This window comes from Xyrauchen texanus, chromosome 25 (assembly GCF_025860055.1).
Source record: "Xyrauchen texanus isolate HMW12.3.18 chromosome 25, RBS_HiC_50CHRs, whole genome shotgun sequence".
Lineage (NCBI taxonomy): Eukaryota > Metazoa > Chordata > Actinopteri > Cypriniformes > Catostomidae > Xyrauchen > Xyrauchen texanus.
The window spans coordinates 24,994,580-25,007,647 of record NC_068300.1 but is presented as its reverse complement, the minus strand read 5'-3'; the positions used below and the strand labels follow the sequence as shown (position 1 = coordinate 25,007,647).

General features: G+C 37.7%; 1 protein-coding gene across 5 annotated transcripts in view; it reads right to left on the bottom strand.

Annotated features, from left to right (window-relative positions):
- LOC127619058 (ubiquitin carboxyl-terminal hydrolase 19-like) overlaps nt 1-13,068 on the bottom strand; it is a 33,439-nt gene continuing 20,371 nt past the window's right edge. For 3 of the 5 annotated variants that reach the window (XM_052091781.1, XM_052091782.1, XM_052091783.1), the window contains 12 exons: nt 12,978-13,068; nt 12,781-12,882; nt 12,452-12,592; nt 12,210-12,328; nt 11,967-12,110; nt 11,140-11,471; nt 10,605-10,718; nt 10,283-10,499; nt 10,012-10,164; nt 9,353-9,519; nt 9,092-9,267; nt 1,145-5,356 (listed from right to left, as the gene is read on the bottom strand). The exon at nt 12,978-13,068 is cut by the window's right edge and continues 20 nt beyond it. In XM_052091781.1, coding sequence (XP_051947741.1) covers nt 5,075-5,356; nt 9,092-9,267; nt 9,353-9,519; nt 10,012-10,164; nt 10,283-10,499; nt 10,605-10,718; nt 11,140-11,471; nt 11,967-12,110; nt 12,210-12,328; nt 12,452-12,592; nt 12,781-12,882; nt 12,978-13,068 — 2,038 coding nt within the window. In that variant the 3' untranslated portion in view covers nt 1,145-5,074. The other 2 variants (XM_052091784.1, XM_052091785.1) reach the window with 1 other exon arrangement.

The following is a 13,068-nucleotide window of genomic DNA, read 5'->3' as shown; positions in this document are numbered from 1 at the left end:
ATGCAAAAAGTTTTTTTATTTATATTAACCATTTCTGTTTTATTCACAGCAGCATTCTTACGATGAAACCCCCAGTTCCCATTTACTATGCAGTCCAATACGAAAACAGAAGGAATGGTGAAACAAGACAACCCAAAACAATAGTACAGAGATGGTATATGATACACAGTACTACGACTATTGTAGGTCAACATGCATCTCAATCAAGTCTTTGCAACGAGTAGAGCAAAAGAAAATCTATTTCAAAATCTGGATTGTCTGAGGAAAAAGGACATCAAATTTACTAATGGCCTGAGAGATAACCCCAAACAATCTGCCTTGTCCACACACCTAATTGTTTACACCACCACCTGCAATAACTTTGCACATCACTACCAGACTCAACAGCAAAACACATCAGGCCTGGTGACACTTCAGTGAGATAAGAGAAAAAAAAATTAACATTCAAACAAACTCTTCTGTGCATCCACACTATGTTGATCAAGCTCATTGATGAGTTTTCAAGTGTAAATACAAGCAAGATAAACATATTACAAACCTACCATGTGAAATTGTGAATGGCATAATTTTTAGGTTAAAATGATTATATACATCTTTAAAAAAAAAAAAAAAAAAAACACAATTCTGTGCATAAACAAGGACTTTTAAAGATCACTCCTCTTGTGATAGTATATTTTATGTGCATCTCCCAGAATATATGTGTGAATATGTATATGTGATTTATCTTTACCATAAGCATCATCTTATTGTAAGTCGTCTGAGCATAGAGCATAGTCCATTTAATCTGTAAATTCCAAACAGTCTAAAGTTTTTGGAAATGTATGCTCAGCCAAATATTTGTCCACATTGCAAATAAAAAAAGTGCAACTTGAGCACCTTTGCCATGCTAGATCCAATTGTGACATTAACGTCTCTATTTTCTGAGGAACCAAGTCTTCTTGACTTGCTGCCATTGGTGATCATTGCCATGGGCTTTAAGGTTAAGTTTTAATCCACCTCCTCCATGCTGCTGTAGGATGGAGCGGAGCATTCTCCAGAGTGTGCAAACATGTCAGAGGTCACTTCTGAGCTCAACTGAGGGGGTCCGTCTGGATCCAGGTCTGTCCCAAACAGTGCCTGGCTAGAAGCCTGTAAAATAAACCACCATTATAAATGGAGAAACTCTTTTTGAATCCTCTATGAGTGGAGTACATGAATGCCAACTCAGGAGATTCACATGCAAATATAAAAGACATCAGATAAAAAACGTTTAAGAATTCCATTCAAATCCAATCGCAGATTAATCTTGATCTTTATTTATGAAGGCAAGGCAGTAAGGGCACCTTTACAACTGAGCAGCATTTAGAGTGTATTGCCAAGACCTTTTGTGCAGCATCATAAATATATTAACATTTTGTTGTTTATAGATTGTTATATTTACTTTAAATAAAATCACCAATCCAGAAAAAAGTGCTGCTTAAACATGAACCCATAAACAAGCAGACGTGATTACATACACAATATAAATACTTTATTATTGATCTAAGTGCCCTTGCTCAAAAGACTGGAAAATTAAGACCAAAGATTCACTTCCTAATAAGAACAAGTAACATTCTCTGAACAGAATCACAGATCATGATACTCTAGAAATTAATTAGCTTTTAGACTTTGAAGTGATCTTAATGAGGTACAACATCAATTTAGTTTAGTTTCAGTCACTTTGTCCCAAAGGAGTCAGAAGTTGAGTGGTTTAAATCATTCACAGATGCCAAATGTCATCAGGCTTTGTAGTGTGAGTGGACTTGCGAACCATTATAGACTTTCAGCATCCTGGAGACTTGAAAATGTTAAATCCCCACACACATAGCAGCACTCCAATCATAATCACAATTCATTTTACAATGTGCAACTAAGCTTTGATTAATCATGCAAACTATAAAACAAATATAATTTCCAGGGATTAAATATGAAGTAGAGATTTTTTGGGGACACACGCACACATTTCTTCACACTTGGAGCACTGGTTACATATAAATTTGTGATCCCGATCTAGGAACATTAGTGGGCAGCAGTGCTGTGTGCCCTGTTAAAAAGAGTGCTGCTCTATACAAAAATAGAGGACACCGACTAGACAAAAGCATTATTCTTATGTAATTAACTTTAAAGGTGTTTTCAAGCTAGCACACTTAGTAAATGGAGACAGAATGCATAAAAAAGCTGAACTAGAGCCTGCCTGCAGGACATAGAATGAAATGACAAACTGCCAATATACATTTTTTTGTTTGTTTTAATCGGAGGTGCCGGAATGCTGTTCTGGACTGTTCCGCCCAAATTAAACCCCTGCTTAGTACCCCAACAGAGTACATAATTACAGAACTGCACAGACTGGAAAACAGTAACAATTCAAACTGCTTCAAAAATCAAAGACAAGCTAATTTTGGTTACAATACAGTCTTAAGAAAAAAAAGAGGAAAAAAACCAAAAACATTTTGTTTTTAAAATACAGTGAAAAGAGAAAGTATGTGAATCCTTTGGAATAACCTGCATTTATGTATACATTTTTCTTAAAATATGGTTTGATAAATCTGTTTAAACAATGAACAAACACAATCTGTTTTTTTGCAACACAAATTATTGTATTGTTGTTGTAAATACTGAATAGATCATTCAAACATTCACAGTATAGGTTGGAAAAAGTAAGTGAACCCCAAAAGCCAGGGGTGTCAAACTCAGTTCCTGGAGGTCCGCAGCATGCAGTTTAGTTCCAGCCCTGCTCCAAAATGCCGCCTCGTAATCTTCAAGCACTCCTGAAGACCCTGATTGGCTGCTTCAGGTGTGTTTAATTAGGGTTTGAGCTAAACTCTGCAGGACTGTGGCCCTCCAGGAACCGAGTTTGACACCCCTGCCCTAAGCTAATGACGTCAAAACGACATAACAAAATTGAAGGTTTACAAAGTTATCTCGAGGAGTTTAGATATTCATCTGTTCACAGTTAGACATATTGTCTATAAATGGACATGATTTAGTACTGTAGCTACTCTCCCTAGAAGTGGCCGTCCAGCTAATATGACTCAAAGGGCACACCACAGAATACTCAATGAGGTAAAAAAAGAATGCTTGAGTGACCGCTAAAGATTTGAACAAATCACTGGCACTGGTTAAGATCTCTATTCATAAGTCTACTACATGGAAAACATTAAACAGGCATGGACACCAAGGAGGAAGCCACTGCCTTTCAACAAAAATATTGCTGCGTGCCTGAAGTTTGCCAATGTTTTTTGGACTGATGAAACTAAGGTTGAATTGTTTGGTGAAGAACATGCAGCACTACATATGGCATAAAGTTGACCGCATACCAACATGAAAACATCTCAATGGTGAAGTACTGGAGAGAGCATCATGATTTATGGCAGCTTGGCTGCTTCGGGGCCTGGACCGCTTGCCATCAGAGGTAAAAATGAATTACCAAGTTTATCAAGATATCCTACAGGATAATGTCAGGGTGGCTGTGCACCAGCTGAAGCTCAGTATAAATTGGGTGATGCAGCAGGACAATGACCCTAAACATTGAAGTACATCCCAGTAAGAGCCCAGACCTCAACCCAATAGAGATGCTGTGGAATGACAAAGAGAGCCGTTCACACCAGACATCCTAAAAATATGGCTGAGTTTAAGCAGTTCTGTAAGCAAGAATGGTAAAAAATTCCTTCTGAACATTGTGCAGGTCTAATAAGCAGCTACCTGAAACGCTTGGTTTAAGTTATTGTTGAAGGAGGATCGATTAGTTATTAAATCCAAGGGCTCGTGTACTTTTTTCACAGCACTGTGAATGTTTATTGAGATGTGTTAAATAAAGACAAGAAAGATTATAATTGTTTGTGTATTATCTTAAGAACATTGTGTTTGTCTAGACTTGTGGCTTTGATGAAGATTGAATTTTATGACCAAGTAATACAGAAAACCAGATAATTCCAAAGGATTCACACAATTTTTATTGCCACTGTATGAATAAGCCCCATTAATTCCTTTTTTAAAAAGGAAAAAAAAAAATCAATATGCAACAAAAATGCTTGAAAATCTGGGATCATTTCATTATGGATCTAAAGTAGGAAGGTTTACCCAAAAGAACAATGATTCTACTAATTCATATTTAAGGTCAACATGAAATGGAATTCACAGCCCATAATGCAACATATTTCTGAATTAAACAGAATATAAAAAAAAATTAAAAAATTGTACTGGTCTGTAAAAAGTGGGGATTCGTTAACATTATGTAGCCTAAAGCAATGCCTAATTAGCTATTTTGTTATTGTTTAACATTATTTTCTCTTCTTGTGCAGAATGATATTCATTGAAAAAGAAAGTAGTTTCAGAGGCAGTACAAACTATACATTTTTGTTGAAAGATTACAAAAACATTTTCTCTTTGACAAATCATGCGCAATAAGACCAAGATTTTAATTTAAAGTAACTAGGGTTAAAATTTAGATTACATAATATAGCTATAGGTTTAAAGAGTGTTACAATAAGCTATGGAAGGGCAATTATCACTGTTTTAATTAGTTTAAAATGTTGCCATTATGCTTTTTTAAAATAATTATTATTGTAATAAAGTTGCATTTTTAATCTGATAAGAATGACCATAATTAGCCATTTTAAAGTTTTGGGTTTTTATCTCAATTTGATTTATTGATTGGTCATCCAGCTAAATAAATATTAAGTCTGGCTAAAAGGATATTCCCTCTAATTGCTCTGGACTATTCATGAAAAAAAATGAGAAAATTAATTTATATGTTGCTTACTGTTACAATAAACCTTCATAAAAGAAAACACAAGTTTTCCCTGAGTGTTTTTCGATTTGAAGCATTATTTTAAACTTGACACTAAACAATGTAGAGGAGTTGATGGACAGTAGAGATTTTAGGTCTGCATAAATTACAATCTACCAGGCTGTGTGGCTCTAAAGCTAAACAGAAGCACAATCAACATGTAAATGATTACTAAAAATGCAAAGTGCAAATATTAATTTCTGCTGAGGTTGCACTGACTCGTTACAGAGGGTTTGTAACTGCAGTCTAATGATTGTGAGGAGTAAATTAACCCCAGTTGGACCTGTACAACAAAGGATAGATGAGGTTGAATAGCAATGCTAGGAGTGCTGCCATAGTGCCCAGGATAAAATATCTTAGACGGTCACTGTCAGAGTAATCGGAGATGCTGTCTTGTCTGAGGCGTGCCAGCCCTCCCCTGCCAGCCTCTTCTTCCTCCAGCCTTGTCCTGGCTCGTCTTCCTCGTAGACCGGAGCGGAACAGGCTCCTAAAGGAGACTTCTCTCTGCCCTTCCTCATCCTCCTCCAGTTCCTGCCATATCAGAGACGCCTGCGATTGGCGGAAACCTGTGTCAGCTTCTGGGAATGGGCCTTGCCTCAAAAAGCACCATTACACTGCAGAACACCAAATCCCCACAATACAAAAATACAGCCAGTATGTGAGAGCTCACTGCTCCAATTTCCTGCTCCACCCACACACTCAGATAGATGATTAGTGGACAAATGGGTAATTTTCATATTGCAAAATGTTCACACGAAGCACAAAAACTGTGACTCCCTGACAGCACCAGAGATTAGATGTAAAATGTCACTGTCAGATGCCAAAGCGACAGATGTTGGTCTTGTGTAGCTTTAATGTCAGAGAACTGATGTTCCTTTGGCAGCTTTACACAAAAGTTCAGATGACCAGGAAGTACTGTATGGGTCCCTACGTTGTGCCGAACCCTCTTAAATGTAAATGTTTTTCCCATGAGCAACACAAATGTTCTAATGTGCATCATACTTATAACTATTATATTGTGACAAAGAAAACATTAAAGGCTTAGTTCACCCAAAAATGCAATTTTCTTGGCTTGAGCTCACCCTCAAGCCATCCTAGTTGTATATGACTTTCTTCTTTCAGCCAAACACAATCAGAGTTATATTAAAAAATATCCTGGCTCTTCCAAGCTTTATAATCGGAATGAATGGTACCTTAGATTTTGAAGCCCAATAAAGCGCACCCATCAAAAAAGTAATCCATACGGCTCCAGGGGGTTAATAATTGTGAAGCGAAGCGTTGCGTTTTTGTAAGAAAAATATCCATATTTATAACTTTATAAACCACAATCACTGGCTTCCGGTAACGGCCGTCGAGAGTCGAGTTCCAGTACCGTTCACTCCCATTATAAAGCTTGGAAGAGCCAGAATATTTTTTTAATACAACTCTGATTGTGTTTGGCTGAAAGAATAAAGTCATATACAACTAGGATGGCTTGAGGGTGAGCTCAAGCCAAGAAAATTGCATTTTTGGGTGAACTAACCCTTTAAGAGTGAGTTTACCCATTTGACATACGTAATAGGAGTCACATGGACTTTATTACTCGCTTCAGGTTCAGTATCCATCTATAAATACAAATTAAACTACTGCTTTATTCCCTGAACACTTCACAGGCTTATGTTAAAGTGAGCAGATAGACAGCAGTGATGGGAATTTCCGCAAACCATGATACAAATTTCACAAGATGCAATTTTTGTTTTTGGAGAAGCGAATTAATTTCATCAACAATGACTTTGCAGATAGACTCTTGAATACCCTGCGAGATACTGCAATTCATCTATTAATCATTATTTAACATCTCACAAGATGATTATAGTGCTGAATATCTGTTAGAATCTCTGCCTTTAATGAAACTGGTTATTACAGCAAAACATAGCATGTTAAAGGAATAGTTCATCCAAACAATTATATTTCTCTCATTATTTACTCAACTTTGCTGTCTCAAACACATATGACTTACTTTTTTCTGCGGAACACAAACAATATATATATATTTTTTTTAACGGAGATGGTGTGTTTGCCCATATTTTGCCCAATGCAAGTCAAAATGGTCCAACACTTTCAAGGTCTAAAAAGGACAAAGGCAGAATTAACATCCTTAAATCCCACGTGACTGCTGTGTGCATTTTCTGTTTCCCTTTTTGATTTGTAACTAGTAGCATCTAATAAACAAGCAAAAAAAAGCAAAGAAAAAAAAAGGAAATAGTTTTCCTAAAAATGTACAGCCACAACATTAAACCACCTGCCTAATATTGTGTAGGTCCCCCTTGTGCCGCCAAAACAGCGCCAACCCGCATCATGAGACGCTATTTTTCTCACCACAATTGTACAGAGAATAGCCAGACTGGTTTGAATGGACAAAGTCTAAAGTAACTCAGAAAACCACATTGTACAATTGTGGTGAGAAGAATATCATCTCAGAATGGTATTCCGAGATGCAGGTTGGCACCGTTTTGCCGGCACGAGGGGGACCTACACCAATATTAGCCAGCAATAATGTTAATGTTGTGACTGATCGGTGTATGTCCACATATGTGGGCATATGCTGTGAAATAACACCAAGCTATAGAAAGTCCGATTTTATTTCATCAAATTGTTTGTTTCCTTGAGTGTTGGTTATTCATGTTAAGACGTTACAGACATTACAGCTGATTTTCTGTAAAGCTGAATAAATAATTCTTATTCAAAGTAATTTCCAGCATTATTCAATCACTGCCAACCATGTTAAAATAAAATTATACATTGTAAATTCTGAATCTATGTATTGATTACCATTGTCCCATGTCTGCCAAACATGAGTGGTCCAAACATCATATGCAGCCTGAAACTGAACTTTTGGTTGAATTTTAGGATTGAATGCACTGCATCGAAAGCTATAGGATGCTCCCTTTCTCCATATTTTGTGAATGACTTAACCTCCAGTGTGCTGTTTTTCTTCACTGGTTTCAGAACAGTTTGAAATGCACCTTATTTTCATCCTAAGTCCAAATAAAGCCTCAAAAAGCAACATTTTTTAGCTTTTGGATGAACAAATTTATTCTCAATGTGAAAATGCATAGTAAATATATAGGAATGCATTTACTACTGGTAATGATAGAATAGTATTTCACAGAGATAACAAAATAAAATGACCAAATTTATATTAAAATGAAGATAAATTACCCACAGATGTGTTAGATGTTAAAGTTAATAAAAATAGCTAACATGTTTTTTCTACTATTGAGTAAATTCAGTACTAGTTTCCACATGTGGACATCATGTTTATCAGGGCACTGACTAAATGTGCATATCAAACAAAACTAGACTCTCCTCTTTACAACCAAACAGGTCTCAATGAAATTGTAGAGATTTCTTACAAGAGGTATTTTTGTTGGCGCTGTGTCCATAGGAGTGCTTCAAGGAAATTTACATCATGTTGTTGTCTCACGTGAGTTGCTGTGGCAGAAGTTAACCTTTTAAATGGCAGTCTAGAATCTTGTGAATAGTATTCAGTCTATTTTAATTTAAATTGTGCGTTGCGTATAGCGAACTCAAAATACAATGTCCATGCATGTGGATGTGGGGTCCCAAGAGGTTAAAGTAATCCATATGACTCCAATGGTTTAATCAATGTCTTCTGAAGGGATACAATCGGTTTTAGGTGAGACCAGACAAAAATATAAGTCCTTTTTATCTTGCCATTGCAGCCTTTAGGCACGATCAAGATTTTAAGCTCGATTACACTTTCTAGTGTCTGATTCATATGCAGAGCCCTAGATGGCCTGAAATCATGATCGCCAAGGAGACTTCTGATGTAAAGATTTATTGTGGAACAAGTAATACTTCGTTTTTTTTCCTTACCCAAAACCAAATGGATTGCTACAGAAGACACGAGTCAGATTACTTTTATGCTGCCTTTATGTACATTTTGGAGCTTTAAAGTTTTGGTCACCATTCACTTGCATTGTGTGGACCTACAGAGCTGAGATATTCTTCTAAAATTTGTCATTTGTTTTCTGTAGAAGAAAATCCTACACATCTGGGGTTGCATGAGGGTGAGTAAAAGCTCTGAGCATTTTTAAACACCTTATTTAAAATGAAAAATAGAGAAATACATTTTCAAATGTAATGTGAATCCACCAAGAACAACTAAACAACTTACACAAACTATCCTTTGCAACTTTAATGAACAAGTATATATCACCTCCACAAAGAATCAACTCTTTTCCATTGAGCCGATGTGACATGAGATGGTGCTGAGCTCACCTGACTGGCAGCACCACCGGTTGCAGCAGAGGATTCTGCGCCAAGGGGCCCCAGCAAGCGCGATGGCCTCTCTACAGGAGAGTTCCTGCGCCTGTAGAATAGCACATAGGCGTAACGCGTCACCACCTGGCTCTCTTCCACTGTTGTCACTGTGCTGTCGTCAAACAAACGCCAACCTGAGACGGTAAAACACAGAGTGAGATAACAGAGTGGGTGAGATGTTTGATTACTTGCTGATGAGCAGGAGGAGCTCACACATACCAACATCACTGCGCTGGCTGTTCTTGTCACTGGGAAGCCGAGCGTAGGCCGTGTAATGTCCTCCAATCATTCCACCATAGTGGTTGATCACAGCGTAGAGGTCATAGATGGGGGGCTGCTGGATGTCTTCCTTATGACCGATGCAAAACTTACTTAGGTCCAAGTTTCTGATGTGGACAGAAAATTGTAGGTGAAACACACTGGTGTGGAATCAATATGTTTTGTCTGTTTTTTGCTTGTAACTTCATTAAATTTAAACAGAGCAGATGCTCCCGATTAAAAAGAGCCCAAACACACTGTGATAACACGCATGGATCTTGATTTACTCTTCACGGAGTGACTTTGCATGTACTGTACTGGCTACAGAAAGATATGCCATGGTCCTTAAATCAGGCTTATTTCTCTCATTGAATCAGCATCTATCCCATTTCATTTGTTTGTTTAATCACTAATGTTGATCTATGAAATTACTAATGGCAAATAATAATGATTAATCATTAAGAACCCTACTAGAAACAATTCTGCAACATGCAAAATATCACAATTCAAACAATCATTAAACTCCCTGGACTATCAAGAACCTTATTTTTGCAGTAGGGCAAACAAGTCCAGATTAAATTAACAGTGTGCATTGAGTATAAGGGTGTATTTTAGTATACCTGACAGGAAAATCGACCATATCATTAATCTTGTCCCTCCAGATAAAGCTCCTAAACGAGAAGCGCTTGAGCTGGATGATGAGCACATTGGGTAGACGCCAGAGCAGTAGTTGTTTAGAGGCTTCACGGTGTTGCTGACACTTAGGGCAGTACCTTAACCACACAAAGAGACAACCAAATGGAACAAACACGTCTATAATACCATATGAAATACATAAAAACACTTTTGAGCAATAATTCAAGAGCTTAAAATGCACAAATGTGTCCATACCATGCCTCTTCGGGGGCTAGAACCTCAGGTTTGGTGAAGAGATTCAGGCACTGCTCCAAGGTGAAGTGTCCTGCCCTGGCAGTCTCTGTAGCAGAGCCCGGGTCCTCGTCAAATTCCAGCTCTTTAGTGCGCACCAGCACATATTCTTTCAGCCGCTCGTTGTTCTTCCACACCAGCTCCAGTGTGCTGTCATCAGGCAGCTCCAGCACTGCATCACCTGTAGAGGGCACCAGTCATACTGTATGTGATTGAGTTCAACATAAGGATATCAACGGACCCTCTATGAAACATATCCCACCAAAAGGACAGAGATCTGACTAACCTTTGTCCTCAAGTTTTTTTTCCTCCTTTTGGTTTGAATCCAGAACTGAGATGTAGAATTGAGAGGCACTTCCAGTTCCTGACTCAGATGGCTGCTGATACCCAGTTACTACAGCTACCAATGAAAACACAATAATGGACTATTATCAAACAGATTTTGATGTTTCACAAAAACATGTCTTAAGATGGTTATCTTCAGCTTTAGTGCCAATAGGAAATTTACATTTTAGACTCCCAAACATTCAAGAAGCTTGGAACATCCTATCTGCCAACAACCAAGAAAAACTTTGTCCATGTAGGAGAACTGGTGCTGTTTTGTAGGCAAAGTTGGCCACACCAAATATTGATTTATCTTTTTTATGTCCTGCCCTGGACTTTGTATGAAGTTAATTGATATATTAAAACTATTTATGACATTATTTTTTGAAGACATCCTCACTATGCAACATTTTCACAAGTGCTTAAAACTTTTGCGCAATACTGTATAAGCCCCTAAAAAGTCAAATATGCCCTACTATGATCTTTAGAAAAGTTACCTTCTGGCTTAACAGCCTTTTCACATGTTTCTTTCTCCAACAAATAATCTTGGGAGCTGGCAGCAAGTTCACAGCAGCCAGAATCAATGGTGTGTGTGGAGAGTGTGTCTCCATCTGGTGTGGAAAGAGCAGACACAGTCTCTGTTTGTGAGGCTGTGACAGAGTCACCCTGCTCAACATTCTCGGTTTCTGCCACAGATGACAGCTCCTCCTCTAGCTTCTGACACTCTGTGACACTGCTCGCCGTGGAGGACAGATCAACACGGGACACGCTGGCTTCTGGTGACGTCCGGCCAGACTGGAAAGGTGGCTGGAATACATTCACAGAGTACCTGTATACAGAAAGGGAGAGGTACACAACGCTGTTGGTCTTTTTACATTATTTGTACTTTACATTCAATATACCCAACCAATTGCCAAACTACCTTAGACTTTATAAAAGGCTATAAAAAAATGGAAAGGTAAATAATAAAAGGCTAGCAATGCACCTACTTTCAATACATAAGTTAAACACGATGTGACATGCTATGCATTTTAAAAGCATTTCACAAATGTTATAAATATTATGCAGACAGCTTTATGATATTGTATTTACTAGGATACTACATGGATCATACTTAAAAAAATAAAAATAAATTGTCAAATGTAACTAGTGAAGGTAATAAAGTGAATAAAATGATGACAAACTTAAAATACAGATCACAAAACCTAAAACGCACAATACATTTAATTCATTTAAATTTTTAATCAAAATTTATTTAAAATAACCAAAAATACTCTATATGGGAAAATAGTTCAGAATCCCAAAGCTATACTTTTAATTATACCTAGAGTATCCTTCCAGAAGCTGTGTGAGTCGGGTGAGAGTCAGCCTAGACTCAGGCACACTGATTAAAAACGGCAGTCCAATATTCTCCACATTAGTTCGGCACAAAGTTTTGTGAGTGTGCCAGTGGTTCTTCTGGCAGGCTCTGTATTTAGAGGAAAAAACATAATTAGCAAAGGCAAAGACTCATTAGCACGCACAACATACAGTTTTGATGAACAGAAGGAAAACAGAGACAACTCACTGATTGCAGTAGCCCACACGGTAGCAGCGTGTACACCGTTTGAGCTTCTCGTCGTCAGAAGCAGGAGACTTCATGCAGCCAGCACACTTTGTAATTGAGATACTGGGAACCTGAGGTCTCTGAAAATCAACAGAATGATTCAATGTAAAATACCAAAGCAAACAAACAAACAAACAAACAAACAATGAAAACATTCAAGGAGAACATTTTTCTGATTTGAGAGCAAGATAGAAAAGTTATACCTGATGGACCTTCAGCAGCACAACCCTCTCTTTGGCGAGATCTTTTGACAATACCTCAAAGCAGAAGAGCAGGTCATTGGACATGACCGTGTCCAAGGAGTGAGATGGGGAGAAGATTCTTTGGAATCTGCCTTTTCCCACCTGAGAGAAAAGATTAAGGTAAATACTCAATAACAAGTTTCAAGAACAACTTCAAATTATTATAGGTGCCAACTTTTTAGCGTTAATAAGTTGTAAAAAATATGTTTGCTGTGTATTTCACAGACAAAGTCCCATGAAACATGGGACAAACACGAGCAAATGAAAGGTTCACAACAGAACCATTATACCTCTGCCAGTCTCAGGTTCTCTGGTTTGATCCTCACACTGCGAGATATCGACTCCAGTACTTCTGCTGTGCTCGAGTTCTCCTTACTTACACTGACCAAAAACTCCACAAGCAAAAGGTTTAGTTAAAAAATTAAGAAACAGGGTATCCATCAAAAAAGCAGATAAGACTACAAAAACTAATAAGTTGTGTTTTTACCTTGACTGGTTTCTTGTGAGGCTCTTTAGTGAAATAGAAAACAGTAAGCACCTTCTGTTTTTGAGGTAGGGGGACAGGCAAGTACAGGAAG